We start from the raw sequence: 27,124 nt of genomic DNA, 5'->3' as shown, positions 1-27,124 counted from the left end.
TTATACTCTAAAATCTTTGTTAATGCAAGTTTAAAGATGAATTTTTGGCTAGATTTCTTTGGAGGCAAAAGGCCTGGTGTAGATATGAGACATCGTGAGAAAATCATCAAGTGCAACAATKAATTCTTCTGTGATGGCAAAGTTGGGCCAATCCTCACAGTGTTTGGCTTCCTAAGTTATTTGGGAGTCTATGGAAAAATGATCAGTAAAGTGCTTAAATGTATTTTAGTAATACTGCCAAGGCACTCAAACTTCAAAGGACTTTGAGTCTACATGGTTTTTTCTCAGGAACTGGTGCTCCCGTTTTTGTGGACCAGCAAGAGTTACCCCGAATCTTTTTGCAGGGCTTCATTGTGTTRGCAGGGCAGGAGAATCCTGTGTCCCACAGAACTTTCAGAGTTCACCTGCTGGTTAAAATCCCTTTACATTTCAGCATGTGGAAGCACTAAATTAATTKCTTAATTATTCTTAACTGATATCCTTCCAAATACAGTCTAATAATAGAGCACTAATCCTTTACATTTTTATGCTCACAGATTTTGTTATTTTTTCCACAAGTGATGCCACGGACTTAATAAGACAATGGGAAGACCCCAAAACCACCRGGTTTTGCCTTTAACCTACCTTTTATCTGCACATAGCAGTATACCATTGACTAAGATGTTTTTTTTAATACAGGTGTGACATCAAACTGACATAGTTTGCTGTTGGTTTTGCCTTGCAGTACAGAATTGGACAGCTGTACATGATCAGCAAGCACAGCCATGAGCAGAGTGACCGAGGGGAGGGCGTGGAGGTGGTGCAGAATGAGCCCTATGAAGATCCCAACCACGGCAATGGRCAGCTGACAGAAAAACGGGTTTATCTCAACAGGCAAGTGCAGGAAAAGTGCTTTTCCCAGCATGGGGTGTAATTAAAATTTGCAAATAATGCAGGCAACAGCCTTTCTGTTTTAATGGGGTATGGTACCATGAATACGTGCTGCTTGCTGGTAGCCATGGGGAGGTGGGATTGATCARTGGCTTGAAATAGAGGGATTAGATTCTACAGCATCTTCTCCATGAGAAGGAATTTTAACTTGGTTAAGGATAGACTGAAAATCAGAACTTTTGTTTTCCAAAATCGTTGAGGGGGAGCAAAATACCAAACAACAAAATCAGCAAAGTCCCACCCTGTAGGAAAACCAAAATCAAACCATTAGAAAGGTTTCAATTTCTCTCACCTCATGATCATGTCACAAAGCCAGCTTTTTTGGTGATTGTATTTTGCCTCAGCAAAGTTAATTGACATTATGAATGACCATTAGGCTTGTACAATGACAGCCTTCTGGACCATTAGGCTTAAGACATGGTGGAAAATTAGGGTTTTTTTTTTCCCTGAAGTTCCATCATTTCTGAGAGTGAAGTGTTTGTTTTCCTTGTTTGCTGAAAYGATGCTGCTGAGGATCGTTGTCTCCACACTCACAGGCCAGAGATGTTTAGATATATATATTTGTGCAACACGAAATATATTGCTCAATCTGTTCCCATTTTTACTATTGCTGATCTAATTGAATACCCCTGCTTTTTCTGAAGTTCTTCTCTTCCCCTGGGCCTGTTTCATTTTATTGAACTTATGCTCAGCAGCATTTTGGAGTGAGCACACAAACACTACAGCTATTGMAAGTGTCTCCTGCACTGCAAACCTGACATATCTAACCTTAATTCAGGCCAAATCGAATCACCAGTGATGTTACACACACACACACACAAGAGTTCAATAATATATATCTTGCCAACATTTAATATTATTGTGATTGTAAGTGTTCTCTCACAGGCTAGATATGGGACCTGGGAAAAATCGATAAATGTGTTCCCGTTGTAGAGCTCCCACAAGTTGTGGGGTTTTTTTTAAATGTTTCTGGATATTTCTTTCCTGCATTTTAAAAATAAGGCTTTAAGCACTGAAGAACATATTCAGATTTGCCARTTTAGGACAATTCAGAATTGTCACTTTAGGACAATTCAGAATGACCACRAGAACCTTGAAGCTGTGTACAAACCATGCTTGTGATTCCTGGTAGTGCAGGTAATGGAAAAAGGATATTTTGGCCAAAGATGGGCACAAAAATGATCTGTGTGCCTACAAMAACTCAGGACATTTACCTAAAGCTGTGGTGGATGTTTGAATTCAGGTTCCCTGAGTTTAATGATTGTTCTGAATCCTCCACCACCAGATTTGCTGTTTGAATCTGGCTGTGGTGTCACAATGCCCCCAGGTATTGCAGCACTGTTGAAGCTTCGTGGAAAGGAGCAGGAGGTTTTCGGGCTGCTGTGGATTTTTCTGGGAGCCCAGGACATCTCTGGAAGATTTCACTCAGGGARACATGCTTCCACACAAAATGTGCTGGAAACTCCTCCTCTGGTGCCTTCCTGAGGAGCAGAACTCCCACCAGCACAGTTCTCTCTCTCAGCTTTTCTTCTTCCTGGGTCCACTGCCCTAAAAAACTTTGCTTTGCTCTGTTTTGGTCTGAACTGATATCTCTTATAGAAATTTGAGGCTGAATTTCATCTGGACAAGAAAGAAATAAGGAAATAAGGAAAAAAACCCGATAATATGATCCACACATACCTGTGCTAATGAAATAGAGATATTATGTTTTCTTTGAAAAATTTGTGCATGCCTGAGACTGGGACTTGCTGGCAATTCTGATTATAATATGTGTTTTGCTCATAAAGTYATTTTTTTCAGGATGTGCTGTATGGGTGAAGGTAGGTAGACAGGCAAATGTGCTAAAAACAACAATAACCAAAAAAASTGCAAAATGAGCAGATGTATGTTTTCTAGTGTCAGTTTAACCTTCGTTATATTTAGAATTGTTTACTGCCTCTTCTCTCCTGCTGGAGCAATGTTTTCAGAAGCTGAAAGTCTGCATCCTCTGGTATTTGTAATTTAGGCATCAGAGTAAAGTTTGGCAGGGGTAAGGGAGGCAGTCATAAAAACACTGACAGAGGCTGACAAAATAAACAGGTCTGATACAGGCAAGTCTATTCTGCAGGATGTAAAGTGCTGGTTAAAAATCTGTACACAAGAAAGGTTTATGTAAAGAAAAGAATYCAGTTTTGAGCAATGTCATCAAAGAGCAAAAGTCAATGCACTTGGCTTTGAATCTGTAGATAATGTACTAACGTCTGCATTTTGTCTCTGGACAAATAAAATATTTATATGTAGCTAGATCGTGGTAAAATAAGCCATAATGATTGCAAATGTAATTTCATCAGAAATTTGCTAATATGGGAAGTTCATTTACTTTCTGCACGTAGTTATCTAAACAGAGCTGTTTCAAACATTTACACTCTGAAAGCAGAGGTTTGGAAGCATCTCCTGCAGTTCAGCACAGATTCAGTCCTGGCCAGGGTGATCTGCTCAGTGCTTTGCCAGACCAACACCATTGGAACTGAGGGATATTTGTGGTGTCCCAGYTCTGCTGTCCTTGGAATGGCTCATCCTGCATTTTGTTTCTGGCAGCCTCAGTGCTTAGAACTGAAGTCAYTAAGAGAGGGTTGAAAGATGAATTATACTGAATAAACTCACCTTTTAAAATGTTTCTTTGTTCGTCAGTTTTTGGTACCCTCTGAGACTCCAGAGCCATGGTAAAAAAATGCTGCCACTGTTCCACAGTTGATTCAATTACCTTTTAATGATCCTTCCATAGGGTGTATCTTTCATTTCTGTTGTACAACTGCATTGGTGAGTTCTCCYGACAAAATGAGCCCTGAGCTGTGCCATCAGTTCCATTAATTCTCTTCACTTCTGTTATTTACTTTTCCCATCAGCAARATGGGACTAATGCTGCCTACCAGCCTCACGAGGTGTTTTGAGTGATCTGTGAATTTTAATATAAAAGCTTCCTACTCAGTTGGCAGTGTGGGAACAGCTGCCAGGTGAGCTGAGCATSAGGGTTTCAGTGCTGGCACAGAATATGGAGGAAGAACAAAGAGTCTGTGAGAAGAAATAATGGATTGGGGATGGAAGTGGACTGAAATTCCCATTTCCTCCTGACCTCTGGTTGGAGAGTGCCTCCCTGTGGCTCAGGGCTTGCTTGGACTCACCTGTTGAGTTCAGCCAAAGCTTGGAAGCCCTAAATTCTCAGGATGAGCCCCCTCAGCTCAGCCTCTCAGARGTTGTGAAAATATCTGGAGAAATCTGGGTGTTGCTGTACCCCCCAAACCCCTCACAAATGATGAGCACATTGTGCTTTTTTTCTACAACACCCATAAGTCATAATATATTCTAATGTTATATTTTTTTTTTTACTTTCAGCAAGCTGCCTAGCTGGGCTAGAGCAGTTGTTCCCAAAATATTTTATGTTACAGAGAAGGCCTGGAATTATTATCCTTAYACAATCACAGGTAAGGAATGTGGCAGAAATGTTTGCTGCTTTGTGGTTTGGGGACAGTTCAGTTTATCTTCAGAAGCTCCAGGTTATATATTGAACTACAAGCACCAAGTTTCTTTAACAGGTCCTATTAAACTGCATTGATTCTTTTACCTTATATTTACTGGTATCAAAAAAATTAAGATTATAGATTAAAGATAGGTAAAAATTGGAGYRTTGTATCAATGCAATTTCTCCCTTGCAAGGAAACCAACAGGTGCTTGGATTCAGTTTGACTTGTGTCTTTATTGTCCCATAAACTTTAGTCAAACAGAATTCAGCAGACAATTTGACACTATCATTTTTATTGTTGATATATATTTACTGTAAGGACCTTGCATCATTATTTTATTTCACATTTCTTTTATTTTTCTTTTTCCCTCGTCTTTCTCTTTTCTACAAATGGACAATTGGAAACCAGAATACACAGTAAGTTTTCTTCCTCTTTGTATTCTAAAAATAGAAAAATTATGTAAAATATAGTGGCAGAATCCAATCTGATTCCCTCTTAATATAACTGGTTCATAATGCATTCAATAGTGAAACTTGAGTTATTTGTTTAAGAAATTGAAAGGAAAATTTGAAGTATTTCTGAGGGGATCCTATAAATTATTTTTTCTATCACTTCAAAATAATTTGATATATTTTTAGTCACTGACTGTAACAAAGAGAAGCTTCTATAAAACAGGGCGAGGCTTTTAAGGTTCCAGTTATTACAAGGAGACATGAGAACAGATTTTATTTTATTCATTGTTTTATTAACTTATAAAATGTTCATCTCTGGTATAGTATCTGGGAAACTGTACAATCTGTAGACAAAATTAAACACAATCTGGGCACAGTGCCCAGAAAAATCAGCTATTCCCTCTCGCAGAGCTAAGGCAAAATATAGCACATAAATCATGAGAAAAATTGTTTTAAATGTGCTGGCCTCAATAACACACAGTGAGTTTTCAGCAGCCTTGGGAAGGTGAGGAGGGGACAGTGAGGAGGTTCCAGGTGAAGGGACCTTTCAGAAACTCCTGCTTTGATTTAGTTTGAACTTCTGAATGCAGATAAAACATAATCCAGATGTTTYCTTTAATTCTGCAATGTTCCAAATGTTTGTGCAGATTTTTTAAAAACTCATAAAAGGAGAAAAGAATATTTTACTGTGATAAAAAGAAAAAAATAAAGGGATTTAAGGCTCAGATCTCAAAGGTGGAGACCAAGAGCTGAAGCTGTGATGACCAGGTTTGAAAACCCAAAGTAACAAACTGCACTTTTCAATATGTGCTACAGGTATTTCAAAAAGTCATTTGACTTTCAGAGGAAACCAAAATGTCCCAAAATGGGCAGTGATGAGGAACAAATTCTCAGCTGGTTTTGCCATAAGAAACCTTCAGTAGGGTCTGTCACAGTTCACATTAATTAAGGTTTACCTTTGATAGCACATTTAGTTTTAGGCTGGGAAGTTGACATTTACTGATGCACTGATGTCTCTTCATGGTAAATTTTTTCTTTAGCTGAAAGAAAATTCGAATCTTTAAATGTGATTTTTTTCTTTAATTGAAAGAGACAAGTGGGGATGATGCAAAGGGTGRTGGCAGACAGAAATATGTATCTAAATTTGAAATGCAACACATTATTGAAAGCAAACAGCAGCACTACACTCAGAAAATCTGCATCAGGAGATCTCTGTCTGGTCTGGTGAATCAACACCTGGTGCAGGTTGGAGGAAGGTACAGCCACAGAAATGTTCCAAAGCATCAGCAGAAATGATTGCAGGGTTGAAGACATGTACAGAAGAATTAAATCAGTCCAGAAATGCAGAAGGTAGGTAGAGCAGTCACTCAGTGACAGTGTAACTGCCTGGGGGAGCTGGGGACTAATTACTCACCATGGTGCAAGGAAACAGAACTAGGAACACTGGGAGGAGAGCAGGGAAACTGTATTTCAAACAAAAATCTAAAATATGTTTTAATGGAGCTGATAGACGATGAATTTATCTTCATGGAAAACAGAGACAGTGCCTTTGCCTCAAACTGTTGAATCTAGAACAAAAATGTTAAATGTACCACTGGGAATAATTGCTATCCTTGTCTGGAATATTTCTCTAAATTTGATCTTCTCTATTCATTAGAGAATTCTGAAAGAAAGCATAAGCCATAGRCATTGCCCAAAATATGTAAGATAGCTTGGAAACCTTTTCCTAAAGGTTTTAAAGGAATTTATGGAAACCTTCCATAAATTCCCTATGAAGACTCTGTGGGACATGCTACGAGTCAAATTGAGCCTCATTTCAAGGCAAACTGATTCTAAAGGCAGGCCAATAATTGGATAAATAAAGCATAATCTTATCAAGTCAAACAYATAGAGCTCTGTGGTATGTTCACACCTTATTAACCTTGTAAGCTCCACTCTAAATAAAGAGAAGGACCTTAAAGGCTCAGCATGTTACTGMAGAGTGTGTCAGTGATTTGGAAAAGCATGTGAACAGCAGACTGAACCTTACTGATAGTCTTTAGGTTTTTCAGTTGTAAAACATGAAGGCTGTTGAGAAATTGCMTTTGAGCCCATACCCATTCAGAAGTGCAATATGGAATCATTTCATCAATCTGTTCTCATGTGAATGTTATGGAATTCATAAATAGGGCCTTCTCAAGGACCTGAAATTAGGACACGGAAGAAAAAATGCTTATCAGGCGTTGAAAATAATATTCAGAATATTGTTTTGTGCAATGGTTTATAAAAAGCCAAGAGTGATTGGATGCATGAAAACAGGAGTGGAAATCACACTGTCATGCTGTTAGTCCTCAATAATCTGSATCCAGCTATGATGGCATCTGCTTTAAGCCGTGGTGTTTGTTACACAGCAACCCCCTGAATCTGACAGCAAAAAACGTGTATTGACAACCTTGTTAACAGCAAATGGCACACTTGAGATAACGAGTTGAACAGAACCAGTGCACAAGTGATGCTTTCATGGGCTGAAATATGGGATCCAGTGTCCTGAAGGAGAGGGTTTGAAAATGAACCTCGTAAAAGCTGCCTGACAAAAGCCTTCCTGGCAGGAAGATGACACATGGGTGCTGCCCCAAGAGGTGCTGGATCAGAGCTGGAGCTAATCCTTGAAAGCTTCCTGCTGACATTGAGAGGGAGGAGGAAGTCGAAAAAATACTTTCGAAGCTGAAGCCAAAGGAAGTCATCCAGGTTTGGGGGTACTATTTAGGGAATAAGATATTCCTCTAAAGTTCAGCTTTAGTGCCTGGAGTGTTACTTCAGAGCTGTATGTGAGAAGTCTCTTCAAGTTACGCAGGAGCTGCTTTGGTTTTGATCTTGTCATTAGAAACCTGACTAGAGATCTTGCTAAAATACATGTTGAAGTTTTTTCTCTATAAATTCATTTAATACTGTGATYAGTTTGATGTTAAGATCATAAATCTTGGATACTGTATTTAGGGTACAGCAGAATGGGAGCCCTATAGGAGTAACTCCAATGGATTTCACTTCAAAAACAACTCAGGAGCTACACCAGCTCCTGRGGAATGGGTGCTGTAGCTGCTGGCTTTGGAAAGAATTCCTTAGCTCGGCACAGGCTGGGCCCTTTTTCACTTGGAGGATGGAGAAAAGATGCTTTGCAGCTCTCAACAACCCCTTGTGTGCCAGCTTATCAAAGCCTTTGYAAATATGTATCTTTAGTGGAAAATATTTGTGCTGTTCACAGTGGCAAGAACAACTGAACTTTCAGGAGCTTTGTTATTTTTTCTTTCTGAGGTTGTCCAGCCAGATTAGAAATAATTAACTCGAAAGCAAACCTGTGTCTATTGCAAATCAAACGAAAAAGGATTGCTTAGAACYGAGTTTCTTTACCTGCATTGGGGTATTGTTAGAAAATAAACAGCACAGAGCAAATATCCATTTGACCTGCTCAAGTGACAGTGGAGATTCTGGACAAAAAAAAAGAGAGGAGCCTCAAGCAAACAAATAATCAGATCACAAATGTTTGGTGACTAAACTATGGTACAAAACCTTMATGTGATCGAAGGATACTGAAAATGAGCCCAAGTTCAGCTCTCAAGCTGGAGCACAAAGAGGTTTGGAAAAACACAAAGAGAATTCAAGGAAACTCCTCTGTGTTTGAAGGTGCAGTTCAAGTGTTTACCAGGGTTCAGTAAAAATAGATTTGCCAGCTGACCTGAACAGCTTTGGTGCTGTTAGCARTATTTCAGTTCTGGGGCTGAAATTTAAAAACAGCTGGATAATCTTTTTGTGTGCATAATTTATGGACAATTGTTAGTTTCACAATTATATAAGCAAAACAAACACTAAAATGGCATTGTTTGCTCTGTGCAAGGAGGAGGAGCATTCCTTCAACATGCCAATGTCTCCAATTAACTTATGAAGAGCATATAAATTCAGAATATTTATGAAAAACATTTATGGAACAGAAARCAGGAGACAACAATTCCTTTGATGATTTATCACAATGACATTTATTCTTCTACAGCAAATGACTGAGGAAAATAAAATTATGTCATCTGGTATGTGTCAAGGCCCCAGAGTGAGAGTTGCTAAATGGTCCATTACTGACCTGCTGGTTTCTGATTACTTTTGAGAACAGGCATGTTTTGTGCTTCACTTAGCTGCTGGTTTACTCATGAAGTAAATTATCTGGAAGGAATGTTTTTTGTATTGTTATTTTTATAATGAGATGACTTGAGAAGGAAAACAGTTGTTGCAGATAAAGATTGCTGTAGAGTTTTTTCCTGTGTTCTCTTTATCTGAATATCAGCCCTTGAAATKTGGATGCAACCCTTCACTTTTCAGTGCAGAAACTTTTCTGCAGCTTGAGGATATGAAGAATCTGCATCAAAAGTTGATGGAATCTGTACTGCAGGAGTAGAGGCTAATACAAAGTTACTACCAGGATCCTCCCATCTCACCCCCCAAATCAGAAAACAGGTTAACTGCTGTCATCATTATAGAAAAACACAGATTTGTTTCCCTTAGAGGTTCTAGCMAAAGGAACAACCTCTGTAGCATTTATAAAAACCAAATAATATATTTTTAGAGAGCTGCAAGCCTGTATTCTCATTTAATAGCTTAATCCCACTGAAACGAGTAACTCAAAGTGCTTGGGAGAATTCCCTTTTTCCAGATTGGCTTATTCCAAAGCAATCCACCCCCTCTCTGATAGATGGGACTGTCATTTCCACTTGTGCACGCTGCTTTTCACTGCCCTTCCTCCTCAATAAGCAGGTTACTGCTCCCATGTATCAAAGAAAGAGCTCCCAGGGGAAGGCAGAGCCAGAGATAAGAGTTTTATGGTGCTTGGAGGCAACTTGTTACTCATCGTTCCATCTTCTGCTTATTGTACATAACACAAACAGTGCTTTTCTTCCTCTGCTTCTTTATTAGAGTTTTGCTCCCTTGTTTGTTTTCAAGCCCTGTTTTTGCATTGTTCTTTYCCTTTCCGCTCAACAGCGCTTTTGTTTTGCTGTTTGCCACCTTCCTGATCTTATCTCCCTTTCCAAATTCTCCTCCCTCTCACTGAGTCACATCTTCCAARTCCTGCCATCACCCTGCCCAGCCCTTTCCGTCCATTCTCTTCCMTCTCTGATGGATGCTGGGGGCTCACAGGCAGAGCTGGCTGGAGCATCTGAGGGGAGTCAGTAAATTTGGTGTCCATTTCCCAAAAAACATTGAATATTCCAGCTTCAATCACTCCACAGTCCCACATTCCCTTTGTCTGTTACAGCAAAGTTGGGACTCCATTTCTCTCTCCCATGTTTTTGATCCTCAATAAAGGAATGGTCTTGTTACCCCATGAGTATTAAAATAGTGGCTAAAAATTTTGATTTCAAGGGATGTGATATCTGGAAGTTACCCTATAAAAAGATTTCATTTTTTGCTTGATCACTCTCATCTCATTGCAGCAGTCACTGTGTTCTTTGTCTGTAGATCGCTCTCGAAAGGATCCAGTTCCACCTGTGTTGTCAAAATAATGCAAATGTGACCATATTAAAATAAAAATCATCAGTCTGAGAAGTGGTGGAAGATGAGAGAAAACATTTACATGAAATGTCTGCCTTGCTGGGCTTTTATGTTAAGATTTAGGGGAATATGCTTCTGCTGCTTAAAGAAAAAAAAAAAAAAGTGGGATTAATTTTTACTGTAGAGAAATAACTGCCAAGGATTGTGGATTAATATTCACAAGGAGCAGGAGAGGTGAAGAGCAAGGATGAGGTCTCCAGCAGCTCTTTGAACATTCCGCAGGCAGAAACCACGTGGAAAATGAAACCACCTGCAGCAGTATTGATGAACTGGCACCACTCACACAAAGCAGGATCCAGAGGGTGAAGAAACCTCTCTCAGACCAACATATTTGCTGATAACTCCTGTAATCCTCGGGTGTAATTGCTATACAAAGGTTAATTTAACAGTCCTCTCCATAAAACCATTGTCACACTCGGTGTGTGTTTGACTGTCTCTTTAAGACTTTGGCAAGTGTTTTGGCACACTTGGGTTCTACCCTGTTCTTGCGAGTGTTGCTTATTGCTATGGCAACACTAATCAATCATAGAGCTAAAAATAGGCTTTTCGCTTTTCAAGAGGTTGGATGTGGGGAATTGCAAATGCAACTGCGGGGCTGTGCTTTCCTTCTGCTGCTTTCATTGCCTTGGAAGGTGGAAATCCCTCTGCTCACTGGTAATTACTGCACGGACTCCTGGTATTGTGTTTAGGGCACTCTGGAGTCCAAAACCTCTCCTGGCTCTTCCAAAATTCAGGTGCCAAATGTAGCAAGTTTAGGGAAGCAAAGAAAGAACCTGGAATACTCCCCTCGCTTGTTTTTGAGTGCACAGGTGGGCTGGAGTGTAAAAATTTCTAAAGGAGTTTATAAGATGTCTAAAAAATCTGGAGGTGATAATATATATGACGCCTCCTTTGAGAGCTTTACACAAAGAAACCTTATCACAGAAAACACTGTGACTCTGAAGATTTTGTGTTATTCTGCAGAAGTTCAGTTTRATTTCAAGTGAAAGATTGAATTTGCCACTATTTTATTCCCAAGAGGAACCTTGCAAGCTGTAGAGGCAGTGAAATGGAGAGCTGGAAATGGTGCCCTGTGCATTCCTGTGTGATCGATCGCCTCCAGGTCATTGCTGGAAGARCACGGGCCCCAGAGGAGGCACAGCAGAAAGGGAGTGGTGCTCAGAAGAAAAAAAAAATCTGCTAAAAGGTTTATTACCTGCTATTCACTCCCCAGTTTGGTTCTGACTGTTGCATAACAATTTCAATCCCCAGTTAAGTAAATACTCCCGCCACTTGAGGGGAAAAAACCCAACTTTTTGCACGATGAATAATAGTCTTTTGAATGATGCATAAACAGTTTTCTGGTTGTGCCAGAGGCCTCTGCCAATTAGTCAGAGTGCAGCTGATGAATCATGAGACACATTCTGTGAAATGTTGGAAATTTTGGACCCCGCTCAGTGTTCCTGTAAAGCAGCGAGACCCCCCACAGCTGCTGGAGCAGTGACTGCCAGTCAGTTGAGTTTCTGAGAGAGATTTTTGCGGTGGAGGGCTTTCTGGTGAATTTGAGTCTTGGTTTGGGGTAAACCCATGTTACCATTTATAATCTCAAATTAGGTTGTTCCAGTTCTCTCCTTCATGCTAAACACACACAGGGAGGCTGACTGTGGGTGGCTTTACAGAAAGCTCTCTAATGAGGTGGCTTGAGGTAAACGGCACTTACCATTCTTCTAAGCTATTCTAAGGATCCTTGGCCTTTTCTTAATGTTCCTTTTTTTTGAAAGAGAAGGCTAGAACTCTTGTTTTAATTAGAATTCAGATTCTGGGTCACAGGAATCAACRACTAGAGTCAAGCAGTGGCTTGTTAAGCTGCTCCAGGCAGCCYACGTTCAATACATGGAACGGTGACATTTCAGTGTCATGACCTGGCTCATTGCTGGCAACCTCTGGACAGTGATTGAAAACAGAGGCTATTTCTTTAATATCAAGGTTAAAGGAAGATCTGGCTTTTGGCTTTATTCATAATTTCCTCTGAAACTGCAGCTGTGCTTCAGATCAACAGCACGAAGGGGGTTTGCCTTCCATGGCACCAGAACGGTATTTTGGGGAAAAAGGCATTGATTGTAGATGTGCTTATTGAGTACTGGATATGCTGTGATGAGGAGAAGATCGAACAATGATATCCATGGAAAGAACAATGTATTTGCTGCAGTCTCCAAGGAGCTGGCTCTCCTTTAAGTTGTGTCCCTATACCTGGCCTCCTAAATCCCCTCTTCCCTTACTCATCAGCCCCTCCCTTAGGAGAACTCTACGAAGTTTCAAGCCTGAACTTGGACCAAAAGCAGAGTGAACATCCAAACATCCTCATTGTATAACCTGAGGTTCAGCCCATTAGAGAGTCATTTGCCATGGGGGATTAGTGATGCATCAGACACGGAACTGGCAGTTAATGCAAGAAAAGTCCTGGTGACTAATAGTAAAGATGCTGAACTGGTGTCCTTTCGAGCTGGTTGGACAGCTGCTCTAKCTGCCTGTCTGAAAACTTGCTTTGAAAGAAGGRCTGTGAAATGCTAAATAAAAYATAWATTTGAAATATTTATTCTGATGGAATTGTTGCCTAGTATTATAAATTCTGTCTCCGTAAGCCAGCTAAGCAAAGCAATCCTCAGAAAAATAAATTTGTTTCCATGTAAATGCAGAAATATTACCTTTATCAGAAAAACATTGGTGCTTTTTTGTTTGTATTATTAGCTAAAGATTTATTTGGATTTAGTATTAAGGAATTTTCACTGGGGCTCATCATCCATCTTAATTTCATTAATAGGAAATGATGCCAAACTTCATTTCTCACTGAAAATGAAGGATAAAGCCCTCACACATGAAAGCATTGCTGTGTGCTTGGTCAGGACCTGCAGCTGGTGAAGTGTCCTTGGGTTATTTTATATGAGGGGTAGACTGGCCTATGATGAGGGATGTCAAGTTGCTCTCAAGATCTTACTGAATTGAATTTCTAACAAGATATTGAGGACATTCTTACTCCTGGGCATAATGAGCATGAAAACCATTGCATCTACTTAATCCAGAGTTCTCACCCTGATTTATTTATACCTTCATCATATTTTTCAGCTTTTAGATAGAATCTGCATCCCTCCAGAATCATCAAACCTTTCAGGTTTGCATTCTGTGAACATTTAGTCTTTTTCCTTGAAGTAATCTGMCAAAAATCAGAAAGCTGATACCAAAAGGGATGTGATGAATATGTCAGCTGATGAACCAAAATGTATTTTTTGTGTTAAACATACTTTTCCTTTGTTGCAGTGTTCGTTTTTGCCTAAATTCTCCATTCATATAGAGACAAAATATGAGGACAACAAAGGAAGCAATGACAGTGTAAGTATGACACCTTGTGCAAAATTTGATTTAATCCTTAGTTAATCACAGTCTGTGCCTGGGGCCTGTAGATCTCTCTGTTTGGGGAAAAACCTGGGTGTCCTGGGCATGAGCAGCTGCAGAGGAGTTACCTCAGAAGCACCAGGAGCTGGAAGATCCATGTGCACACCTTCCTTTCTGCCTCTCCTATTCTATTTGTGCTTTCTCTAAACACAACATCATTTACATATGTGGATTTAGTCCTGATGAACACCTATGGAAAGTAAAAAAAAAAAGTTTACTCTCTTTTTTTTTTTTTTTTTTTTTTGTGTGTAATCATGTTCCACTTTATATGTTTCACATTATCCTCTCTGAATAAAGGGGATTGAATTCCAAGGAGGTGTCAGGAAGAACAAACAGGAAACTAAACAATGGTCAGAGATGAGACATCTCAGTAAACAGCTCCAGGGGAACAATGGCTGTGCACTGAGGTGATGCTTTTGGCAGTCCCTTACCCGAAGTTAGATAGTTTTCAGAGAGCTTAGAGATGAGAAGGACGATTAATTATGTAAAATCCTCTCCAGAGGAAGGGTGGAACTGAGTAGCCAGCAGCTGCTGTTCAGAGAGGCTCAGGAGCAGAAGGCTCAGACTTTATTGTGCAGACAGACAACAAAGCAAAGTCATACACCTTGCAAAAAAAAAAAAACAAAACCAAAAAAAACCCAACAAAACTTTCAATAAAACCCAGCATGTAAGGATTGAACCCTTGGGTTCATACACAAATATATTTCTYCCTGTTTCATTTTGGTAAGCGCTGGCTTCAGACTTATGGGAAGAAGTTTCTTGCAGGCATGAAATAAAGTTTAAATGTTTGGAAATTCAATCTGTAATGCAGASACCCGATGAAGGGGTGTTTGAACTGATTGTTGAGAAGGACAAAGGCAGTCAGGCAGATGTTAGGGGTGTCCTGGGTGTCCCTCCAGCAGATTTGGTGAGAGGAAGGTGTTCTGTTCTGCAGGTAGGAGATGCATTTCCCCAGCCCCTGGGCCTGCCTGCTCACAGGGCTGACAGCTGTTGCACTGCTGATGGCACAGTAATTACATGTACAAGAACAAGGTGGAATTTGGAAAAACGCTTTTGGCATGCAGACACTTCCCCACTGGGAACATGACAGAGATCAGCTATTAACCACCAGATCCAGCCCCTCTCAGTCACTGCTGCTCTAAGCCAGATCAGTGAGTGAGTTAAAAAGCCATGTATTACATTACCAGCTAGATGAGCATTGTGTAATTTATGCACTTTTTAATGTTCACTTCTGCTTTTTGGCAGCACTTGAATTCAGAGCAAGCCCACACCTTTGGTTTTGGGAGACTGCAGACAGTTTTCTGGTGCATTATAATGTCAGCAGTGAGCAGACATGATCTGGGCTGCTGTCTGACAGGGGAAGAACTGAAGCTATTTAAACACAGTGAATTTTTTCTGTGTGTCAGTTTGTGGCTCAAATTCAGTGAATCAAGTGCTGAACAGTATCCAGCCAGGAAAGGAAGATGAAAGTGGCTCAGAGGTGGGACACTCCAGTGATGTAAATCAAAGAAACTCTATTCTGCTTGAATCCAGCTCTTCCAAAGTCATTTTTACCAGAGTGCCAGGGGGGTAATATCACATTACCTTTCCATTGCAGCACCTGAGTCACAGACTAAGCCAGTGTTTACCTAGATTAAGAGATTTCACTGACCCTTACTTGAACTGAGGAGGAGAAAGAGCCTGAATTAGAGGGTTGCACTCCAGCCCTAATTCCCCTGTTTTTGTAATTCTGAGAGCTGTGCTATTCACCGGTGTGAGCACAATAAACCAGTGGAAAATCTTCATTTTTGTGCTGCCGTGACCTTGATCGGGGACCACAGACATGGCTGGTACAGCACTGAAATGCTGGAAGGTTCCTTAAAGTGGAGAGACTTCTGTTAATCCAAACACCTTGGAATTAGGACTGGGAGTCAACCTCATTTCCATCACTCAATGGGCAGGCTTAAACTTCACTTAAAAACTTGCAAAGTTTATTTCTGCTTTGTGTCAGAYGAGTTCAGATTAAATGTCACTGTCTGGTTATAAAACACCAGGAAGCACAGCATCCATTCCTATAGATTTCCATAAATACWCTATATTTTCCTTCATTGCGACTGTCAACCTTGCCTGATGAAGAAATAATTAATCCAAAAAAGAACTTCTGTAAATTTTGCAGTTGTAATGCAAAATAGACTGAATGAATATTAATGTTTGAGTAATGAGGGCGATAATGCAAGTCTGATTTTAACTCAGCTATTTCTTGATATGTTTTTTTAGTTCATACAGCTTTTTTAAAAATCTTTGCACTCTGAGCTATTCTTCATTTCCAAACTGTCTGATAAAGTAGATATTGATTGTGAAAAGCAATAATTAGATATAAGGATACTAAAACTAATTCAGCTGATCRATGGAAGAAAGCAATATAAATGGTCTTGGGTTCCTGTTGTCATTTAGCAGGCTGATATATCATTAGAATTATTGTGTTTAAAATGTTGCACTGTCTGGTGTAATTCTGCCCAATTACTGCAGTATATCTTGATATAAAATTCCTCCTGATTTTTCTTCCCAGTTGGCATAGATGGAAGATACACGTGATGCTAGTGAAAGATGATGATAACTGCTCTGATTTTTCTATGTCTTAGACTTCATTATCATTTTAACCTTTTTTAAACGTATTAAAGCACTCTTGTTCCAGTCTGTTAAAGCTTGCACTTGATTTTCACAAACACCAACACTGACAGAAAGAACAATGGACAATAAATGTCTTYATTTAGGTAACCTTGTGTGGTAGTGCAGAACCATAAATCCATTCAGCTGTGATTTCAGCACTCAGAGCAGCTGATTTYGATGTATCCCATGTAGATGTTCCATGGCAACTCTATCCTTAGAAAAACAGAGCCAGTGTTGGATGAATGTGTTAGTACATCAAATATTGTCCCTGCTACCTTGCAGCTTTACAGCTTCATTAACACTGCCAGAAACTGCACCAGTGACTCAGGTCAGAAAGTGTTTCCTCTTGTGGGTCTTTTAAAAATTCAGCTCCTCAAAGAGAAATTTTATTTTGATTTTACTTTTATTTTAAATTAGGAAATGGAATTTCTAAAAATTAGAAATGTTTTGTGAAATGTAAATGGCACAGGAGGAGACGTCTGTATAATGCATGAGAATATTGTTCCCCTTTGCATCCTGAGCATCCTTTGGTCAGGAAAGAAGAGGAAAGGATGGGATCCTACAGCCAACAGTGAGAACAGCCAGTGTAAAAGGGCACAGCAATCACACACTTCTCCCATAAGCCAAAACAGCACTTTAGGAATTTGAATATAGATACACAAATTCTGTATTTTGAATATTAAAAACATCAGGTACATCCAGGAGAAATCTTACGGCCTTCTGCTGAATGAAATGGTAAAACCCCAGGCAGGAGGGTGTGATTTACTGCTTGTGTGTCAATGGATGGGGTGTGTGCTTTCCATGAGAGGACTTCCTTAAGCTTTTTTTTTTACATTTGGACAGGTGTTTTCATCCAACAATCCACAGGTTGGTCAGTATTTATGTCACACAGAGCTGATTTACTCTAACTGCTTTCCTGCTCTCCCTTTTCTCCCATTTCTTTTCCTTCCTGTTTCACTGCAGACACACATTTTGGGTTTTTTYCTTTTCCAACTGTGCATCACAACCAAGGGTGTTGGTTCAGAGGCTGCACCAGATGGCTCCAGGGGATGCTGTCACCAAAACCCAGCCAGGCTGTCCCTGCATGTCACCCTCTGACACTGGGGAAAAATAACTGGAAAGGCAGAGTGGGGACAGGCACAGCTCAAGCAAATCACTGAATCACACAGACATCCAATTTTCTWATTTGTTGCAGAAGGATCGTTATGTTTGACTGATTTCTGTTGCTTTGTTTTGTTTTGTTTTTTAGTCATGGAATTAATTGCTGCTGGTATTTGGACAGTGATTTTTTTTTTGCCATCTGATGRTGTCTGGGGACAGCAAGAAAGTACAGCTTGTCAAATAATTCAGAGGTTGTCAATAATGAAAATTCACTGTAAAACTTCCAGTTCCTTGCTCTTTGTAGCATAACATTTTTCTCTGGAAAACTCAGTGGCTGAATCTTGATTATTAAACTAAAGTAAAATAAATTTTAGGTATGGCAGCTAACAAGAAAATCCATTTTTAGTTTGGTTGAGTTTAGGGTGGGTTTTTTTTTCTCTATTTTTGTCTCCTGGCTCAGTAACGTGGAACTAGGTTGTAACAAACCTGCATATAGCATATGGAAATTAAATGTAAATTCACTATTTAAGGCGACTGCAATGAAACACTGATTTCAGTTGAAAAGGCTTCAGCTGTGCCCTGGTTTAGCCTCACTGCACCACAGGATCTCATTCTGGAAACTGTCAAAAGCATTTCTGGGCATCACTCAGAATATGGCAGAGTGAGGRACACTTTTAGGGTGATTTATTTGCACCTGGACTTTTCCCATGTGATGGTATTGAGTATCCCATAATTTGCAATAAAAAAAAATCATGATTTTCTGATTTTTCCCCCTCTGAGAAGTCTCAAAAGATAAAGGCAAACMAGTGGAAAGGTTATSCTGAAATTCCTCCTGARGGGAGATCTSTCTTTGTTGAACCAGATTGTATGGSCCRGGCACACATGGCCATCACAGAACATGTGACAAAGCCCACAATGTGACAGAGTGTGAACAAGTGCTCTGGTGGTGCTTCCACTTTTTGATTTTTCTAAATGAAACTGAAGTTAGTCAGTAAATCTGGCACTTGAACTGGATGTGCCTTAAAAAAAAAACGAATCCCAGTAAATATTACAGATAGGCTATTACAGTCTTGGAAGCTTAGCTGCTTTGACAGAATTACATAAAAATCCATTTCTCTGTCCAGAAAGTACAAATCTTAATGAGATATTTTATAAGGGATGGAATAATAGGGGAGTCATGACACCAAAATGAGCAGGGAGCAAGGCTGCAGATAAATAAGTGACTGCCTCTTCCACTCTGTGGCACTCAGGGATATTCCCATCCAGTTTAGGGGGCAGAATTTTCTGTTCTCACAGTGAGATTCAACCTTTTTCCTTAGAAAAATTGCTCCCAATTGTGTGTGTCCACATAAGTAGTTTCAGCCAGTGAGCAGGTTTGAAAATGGTCAATTGCTGTAATCTCTGCCCAAATAAATCTCRAAAGGAAATGAAGGGAATTTAGAAGTAACCAAGGTTGGAGCATGACTTACTSAAAAGTTACACACTGAATTAACTCCATGGATGGAGTTCTGAGTTGAAGTTCCCTTGTTTTTGATGAAATTTTCCTTYAGAAAAATGAGATCTCCAGGGGATCAGGTGACACAACTGCTCAAGGTGTGTAGCACCACACCGGGAGCAGCCAGTGGTTCTGGCCTTGGATCTGTAGAGATGAGAATTTCAAGGTGGAGAGGATATTTTGTGCCTTTTTTTTAATGAAATAAATTATTATTTCTGCASTTCTTACCACAATTACAATCCTACCATGAGTTAGCTGTCTCAGTTCAGCCTTCTGACCACAAACTCTTTGTGTCTAGAGTGGGAAAAAAAAAAGGTTTTTGTAGAATGACAGAGCCAAACACCTTTGCAGCTGATAATCCCTTGGATGGCTGCTTTGCTCTTGAAGATGGAAAAAAAAAAAACATCACAAGAGAGAATCATCTATTATGAAACAAAGCCAGGCCAGAGGCACAGATGTGACCTCAGAGCCCTGGTGGTGCAGATGAGTGAGGAATTTGCCACTGTGGATGGAATYGATGCATTCAGCAGAATCTGGATTTGTACTGTTGATACCCAGTCCAGGCTCGATGTGGAGATTGGCCATAAAAATTAAATTTTAGATGAGCTACATCTGAACAAAACTGAACCCAGCAACTTAGCCTGAAAATAAAAAAAAATAAAATAAAATAAAATAAAAAAAAAAAAGGAGCAGGGAATGGAAAATAAAAGCTTGTAGAAAAGAGGTTGTTAAATTTCCCATCATCTCCTTACCTGACTTGCTGTTTTGGCTGAGGTGCCAGAAAAAGGGAAGTCACCAGCAAAGGATGTGCCAGGACACGTCCTTGTAGGGCATGGGGGAAAAAAGGAAATTTAAGTACACCAGGAGTTACATTTCTGCAGTGGRTACTCTGTATGGGCTCTATTTCCTGAGGTTCTGCAATCATCTGCCAAGGGTGGTTTTTGTGTGCTGGTTTTTTTTTTTTGTTGGTTGATTCGTTTGATTGCTTTGGTTTTGTATTTTTTTTTGTTTTGGTTTGGGGCTTGTTTGGTTGGTTGGTTTTTTGGTTAGTTGGTTGGTTTGGGAGGGTTTTTTTGTTTCAGTTTAGAGTTTTTTGTTTGGTTGGTTATTTGAATTTTCACCAGAAGAAACCACTGACAGCCATAAATAAGACCCGGCTGAAACCTTTCTCTCACTTTCTGTCATTCTGTGGGTGATGTAGTCTAAATCACGCTGAATTTTCATTCCTCTTGAGAAGGGGAAGTACATAATTGTTCATTGTAAAAAAGCTGTCACGTTACCCCCCCAAAAATAAAACCAAAACCCACAGCAAAGCGGCCACACCAATCTGAATGTTGCTCTTTGTTTTCCATTTGATTGTGTATTTTAATCTTAATTAATTACTTGGCTTCTACAAGCCTGTCCAGTTCTTTCCAACAGAATATTTAATATTCTGTCTTTCTACATCATCTTCTTAAGGATACAGATTGTTCTCACCATTCAGTTTCTGCACATTTGCAAACACAGTTGCACAGATTGGGAGCCTTATGCTTCTTTTTGTGGCCTTTAATCTTTTCCTTTAAAACTTTTAAATTTCTCYAGTCTCTTTGATCCCAGCCACAATAAACCCATCTTCCCTACAGGGTTTCAGACAATCCAAGATTCTGTGGCTAGGACAGGCAATAAGAGAATTAGAGCTAAGAAAGAAATCAGTCTGGTTCTCTAATGACTTCTTATTTTCGACTGCTGATAGAATGAGAAGATTAAATCTCTAGCTGCAAATCTTGTGAGGACAATCTGAGAAAGGGAGAAGCATAAATGATGAGACAACAAGTTCTGCTGGCAAAGGGAAGTGAGAATGTCATTCAGCAAACTTCTGGAATGGAGGAAATGGTCAGARACAGCCTCGGCAGCAAATAAGGCATCGTTGAAATGGTTGAAAAATTCCTCCTGGTTTTGACAGATTGGCAAAGGCATCTGTCATCCCCACTCCCATTGCAGCATTTTAAAGAGAGAAAAGGAATTTAGAACTATTTTCAAATGAGGTGAAATATGTGGATCAAGCCTGGGACACAGCAGGGCACATTTCTTTGGATAMGATACTGAGTAATAATCTCCATTTAGGTCCCTAAATGCAAATGGGCAGAGATTTACATGTGCTTGAATTTATGGGGTTTGTACCTAAACCATGGACAGATTCAGAGCCTCAGCTGACCTGGTAATGTCCATTTAAGAGCAATCTCMGTTATTTAATGGAGATTATGGTGAAAAGCATCTTGTTCCAGAAATAATTCAACTGATTTCATCAGGGGCTGTTCTGTATTTCTGGATTTGTTTAGGAACAAAGCRAGCGAGGAAGCTTATAAAAGGCGACCTATATTATATACATAAACACAGAAGTGATTTACATCAATGTACCCAATTCAGAGAAGGAGCACTACAGGGAAGGACTGCCCAGCTCCAATTTGCTCAAATGATCAACATAATTTTTTGCAAAACATTGATTGGAGAAGGATAATAATACAAATAAAACCAGGCTGGAGTTTCTCAGTCGTTGTGCAGTTTCAGATGTGTGAACATGTTACATCCAGCTCAGTGAGCTTTCAGTGTTGCCTCTTTTATTCACTACCAAGGCAAGTTAAAATTGTRGAGTCAAACTTCAGCTTTTCCTGGATTTGAAGGATGATTTCCTGAGCAACGTTCTTCTCACCAGCTGCCTCCTGTGTTCACTGGAGTCCATTGCTCTTTTTGAATGCTTTAAATGGGCAGCCCCAATGCTTTCAGAAATAATGAAGTAGCATTTCTGTTACTAAAGAGTTGCTGGCATTTTGTAACCGTTCCTGTAGAATCAAATTGAATCAACAGAGCATTCACTGCATTTATTTAAAAAAAAAAAAAACACTGAAAGAAAGAAAGAAAACAAAAATATTTTTGCTTCCTGGAAATGTCAGCTATAGAACATTGTGCCCCAAAGGAAACAGCACATTGTGTGCTTGTTACTGATCCTGACAGTGGATGCACAACTTCCCTACATTTCATGGCACTAATTCATGGTAGCCTTTTAACTCGGTGCTGTTTCCAAAAGAATCAGGAGGAAAATGTATTGCAGACACAGTGTAAGTCACATGGGTCACTGAGATGCCTAAATAATTCAATTATGGGCACAGGMACAGAAGGATACTGCGCTGCAGCTGCAAATGACCTGGATTTTCTAAATATCCCCATCCCATTCCCTTGCATAGAACAGGAGAATTGGTGTTCCAAAGCAGATCCTAAAGGGTTGAAATGTGTGCACGGATGGATCAGGGAAGCTTCCAGCTCCCACTGAGGCAGTTCAACCAAAATGCTGATTCTCAGTATAAAAATAACTTAGACTGAGTGTTCCCAGCAAACACCTGCACATTGCTGTAGTCCTTAGAGTGAAAAGGGTGGAAACGCCCCAAATCCAGAGAGTTGGGTTTTTCACACAGGGATGGACTCCAGTGCAAAGATTGGAGAATACAATAAAAGCAATTCAAATTGTGGATTTTACTGTTTGTAATCAAAGTCTCCATTCCAAAAAATCCAGAACAGCAGTGGGAGCGGGAAGTGCTGAACACGATGTGTGCAGTAGGGTTGAGAATGCGACGTGTTCCTGCAAAAACTCGAGTATCTCACACAAAGCTGTTCAGGCACAAGCCTAAAATACATTCTGTTGCACAAAGTCATTGAAACTGCTTGTAACAGTTACTCCAGGTGGATTTCGTGAGGGTGTTGYTCTGTAACAGCCTTGAATTTCTTTAACTCTTGCAGATTTTTGACAAGGAAGCTAAAGATCTGGAGCGAGAAGTCTGCTTCATTGAYATCGCCAGCGATGAAATTCCCGAGCGCTATTACAAGGAATCGGAGGTAAGAGGCAACTGCTGAGGAAGGGAATGTGAGAGGCTTTAGAAGAGCCTGGATAGGAATCAAAACAGTTTTATTTTTGTATTAAATCTTGCTGGTCAGTAATATTTCAAAGGCGTTTGCTCAGAGGGGAAGCAGACAGCAGCCTCTGTGTCTAGATTGCCAGACGCTTTCTTTTGCAGATGATTCCTTTTGAAATGCATTCCTCCCCTTATCAGAACACATCCTGTACCAGACCTTTGATATCCAGCTGAATTAGTCCCAAGCAGAAAAGGCCTATTCTTTGCATTATGAAACTCAGTGAAGAACGTGCAGATCTGAGCAGTTTGAAATGTCCCTGCTGTCCTCCCTTGCATCCCACCCCAAACAAKAATCCTGCAGAGATCAGATGTGCCGCAGTGACAATGGGGCTGATGTGCAGTTGCTTGAGGAGGACAATGACACAGGACCAAGAGGGACTGAAGCACTCTGCAGACTGCAGCAGATCTGCCAAAAAGCATCAATGGCAGCAGGCACAGTCAYTCTGCGAAAATTCCCTTGGAAATTGCTCCCATGTATTTTTGATGGAGCACATCTCTGAAGAGCGTGTTTCTTCTAGGTCAATGCAATTCACTGCTTGAAATCAGCAGCCACCATGCAAATGAAGATGAGGTCTCAATGTTTTAATCTCAGAGTTGAAAAATGATGGTTCACAACAAGCAGCTAGAGAGGAATGATCGGATCTATGCTCGCATTTAATTTTGGAGATATGATTTGCCTCTGGAGCCAAGTCTATATTCATAGCTGGCAGTGAGTATGGCAGCTGTTTAACTGTCTAAAACAAGACCACATAATCATTTTTAGTATAGAAAGTGAAGACTTGCCAAGGAATGTATTTCTATACCATAGGAGACGTGATTTTCGGACTAAAAAAGACGAGTACTTGTTATCTTCCATTTATATAGATCCTATTTTGAATGTTATGCACAGGTCATAAACCAAAATTGAGTCTACAGTAGAATGAAAAGTAATTTTTTTACTTTCCTTAGATAATGAAACCCATCTGTTTAGTACCAAAAATTACATAACACCTCATGAAACAGCTTATTGGTCCCATCMTCTTATCTGAGCTCCATGGATTCTGGCTCCATTTAGGAATGAGCTGCTAATGGAACAGGTCAGCATCTGACTGTGCTTAAAAGAAATCCTGTGAGATTTTTCATCTCAGTCTCTGCACTTCAAAAATTGTAAACACAAAGGTAATATCCAGTTTTGCAACTTTCCTGCTCATTTTTAATAGCCAACCATTAAGCGTAATTTCCCTATGATTAATCTCCTGATACTGAAAAACATGCTCTTAAAAGAAAAAAAGCATTTCAGAATCTTTGTGTTGCTGTTTCACAGACAAATCTAAAGACCTGATTCCAAGCAAAATTGAATTTTATATGGGTTTAAACAACAAAAATAGCCCAGCATCTGTTGTTTTTTCTCTGTACTGATGGATGATTTTTCTGTTGACTACCAAATTCTGTTTCAGAATTCATACAGAGCARTAAAAACACCTTTAGCATTTAACTGTGCACATGCTGTAATTGATAGAGAATTAGTAATAGTTGAAAATACTGGGTCTTGCAAAGTTGACAAACTTCGGGCTTTTTTTGCTACCATATGATGAACACGAAGCCAAATTCCCATTTCTGATGAGGCCTCTTACATAATTCCGAGACTATAAAAAGATTTTTAATGTTTGTAAATGTAATTTCCGTCTGTTTTCAATCAGAACAGTAATTCTATGCAAAAGAGAAATGTTTCTGTTTCCCAAATAGCAGCTTCAGAGATAGCTGAACCCAGTTAGTGTAAGCTTTTGAAAGGTATTTTAGTTGCACTAATAACCACAATTTGGCTGCTTTTAGATCATGTAATCTGAGCTAAGTTTAAAGATTAAAAGTGAAGTGCAGTCCTCAGGATTTAACAATTAGATCCCACAGGATAAATGTCCTGACTCCCATCCAGAAAGACCAGTGAGAACATTTTAACTTCAGGCATGTCATCTCTGAGTAATCTCTTCATTTCAGTGGCTCTTTCACTGGCTTAAAATAAAGCAAGTTCTTTATCAGGGTCAGCGTGTTTGGCAGCTTCTAGAAATGAGCTTTAATTTTCTTTRCATCGTGACGAAAGCACATCCCTCTTCAATTAAAAATATACTTCAGATTTAACAGCAAATGTCATTATTTAGCTGTGTTATTGCAGATTAGAGAGTGGCTCAGAGAACTTAAACCCTTCACACACCACTTCCACTGCTTGCTTATGAGCCTGGTGGCAGAGGGACAAAGCCACTGCTCYCTGTCCTGCCACCTACAACCTAAAAAATAGTTTTTCAGTCGTCCTGACATGAATCCTACAAACAGATTCCATTTCCTTTTACATAATAGTGATTCACACATAAAAAGACAAAATGTATAAACCATCCTTGTAGGTATAATATTCCATTTGGATCGAGCAGCTCGTGCTGAGACRGGAAATGCGTTTCACAAAAATGTCCTGACGAGTGAAGGGGAAATAATTGAATTCAACTTTGTGCATATTTGCTTTTCTCTCCTTCTAAATATTAACTAAAATTAAAAAGTGAAGAATCCAGTTAGCTGCTTCATTGCAGAACACTTTAAGGGARCCTCTGCCAATAATACTGAGGGATCTCTAGAGCAGAATCATCTGGTGACTGGGATTCCCTTAAGGATGAAGGGCTTATCTGTTACTGAAATCACCAAGCCAAAAGTGAATCCAAAGACATTTTGCAAGATGTTACAATCACTTAAGAGAGTCTGGTTCTGTCTGTTATGGGGGTGAAGTGATTTCTGCCCTTGTGGAAGGCTGGAGGAGGTGAAACTGCAGCAATTCAGGTATCCCAAAGCAGATAACTTCCCTTAAACTTCATGGCCATCTACAAACCTTGAACACAGGGCTCTTTTACWTGTGTGGACCTAATCCTGGAAGTTTTAAGAAGTTTAAATGTGAGGTTCCAAATGGAGAAAGGTTGATTCTAGATCCCAGCTAACAGGTTTGTCTGWCAGAAGCCACGTGTGTTTCCAAATCTGGATGTACACATTGCATTGAGTACTGAAATTTGTATTTTTATACAGAGAATGTACCAGCCAGGTACAAGGAGTTGTACATTTTGTGAAGTCATTTCCTTGTGACTTTGCCATCGATGAATATGTATCACCAGCTATATAGACAGATATATTTGTCTGAAATATAGAAAAGAACAAAGCTGAGCTGTGCTGAGCGGGGAGGGCCTCCAGTGAATCATTCATGAAATGAAACATTCACCGTAGATGTGAGCTACTGAGCAAAATGTTCTGTGCAAACATATTCAAGTTCTCAGAATTAACCATGTTTCATTTCCTGTTTATGACAAAGCAACGGAGAGCTGGACAAATGGAATGAACCTTTCAGGGTACTTCCAAACAGATTCCGTGCAGCTGCWGTGGTTTTCCCCTTCCATTGCTGTCTTTTCTCCTTTAGCACAGCTCAGCTGCTCTGATAGGGCCACCATTCCCCTGTGCAGGGGCTTTCAGAGTAACAAAACCTCTGTCACATCATTAAATTATGGCAGTTTAAATAATCCAGCTGCCTCAGCCCCTCAGTGAGTGTGGGCACCGTGTCAGCACAGGAGTTCAGTGCAGGATATGGCAAAAAAAACCCCAGTATTTCCTTTTCCTTATTCACTTAGTTTTGGAGTTTACATAAAGGCTGGCTGGATTATCATATTTTAATACCTCAGAACTGTCCCAATATTTACAGTTCTTAAGTATTTAGCTGGATCTTCCAGAAAATACCATTTAATGGAAATTTTTTTAGAAGTCCTTAAAAAATGACTCCACATAAATGTCTATGGTAGCATCTTTACATCAACAAATCTTTCCTGAGCCCTGGTTATAAAAGCTGAAATCCAAAACCTAGCAACTACAACTGATGCTGAAATACCAGATGACAGGTCTTAAAGSCATGATTGGTACTGAAATTCAAGATCAAACAAAATGGTCTTCAGCTTAAAGAGGGAAAAAATTATTTCACTTCAAAAGCACTGTGATATTGCCATAGGAGTCTGAAAAAATTAAACCAGGCATAGGAAGGAGGGAAGGAGGGAAGGA

The 27,124-nt window shown here is 39.7% G+C and overlaps 1 protein-coding gene across 2 annotated transcripts in view; it reads left to right on the top strand.

Moving 5' to 3' along the window:
• PITPNC1 (phosphatidylinositol transfer protein cytoplasmic 1) overlaps positions 1-27,124 on the top strand; it is a 78,126-nt gene that overhangs the window by 35,967 nt on the left and 15,035 nt on the right. Inside the window, exons 2-6 of one of the 2 annotated variants that reach the window (XM_057368889.1) lie at positions 725-873; positions 4,303-4,391; positions 4,839-4,846; positions 13,748-13,819; positions 22,899-22,994. In XM_057368889.1, the coding sequence (XP_057224872.1) occupies positions 725-873; positions 4,303-4,391; positions 4,839-4,846; positions 13,748-13,819; positions 22,899-22,994 (414 nt within the window). Of the gene's footprint in view, positions 1-724; positions 874-4,302; positions 4,392-4,838; positions 4,847-13,674; positions 13,820-22,898; positions 22,995-27,124 lie in introns of those variants that run through there. The other variant, XM_057368888.1, reaches the window with a different exon arrangement.

This window comes from Malurus melanocephalus, unplaced genomic scaffold (assembly GCF_030028575.1).
Source record: "Malurus melanocephalus ecotype Western Australia unplaced genomic scaffold, MMel_1.1 scaffold_98, whole genome shotgun sequence".
Taxonomy (NCBI): domain Eukaryota; kingdom Metazoa; phylum Chordata; class Aves; order Passeriformes; family Maluridae; genus Malurus; species Malurus melanocephalus.
This window is presented reverse-complemented; position numbering and strand designations above follow the sequence as displayed.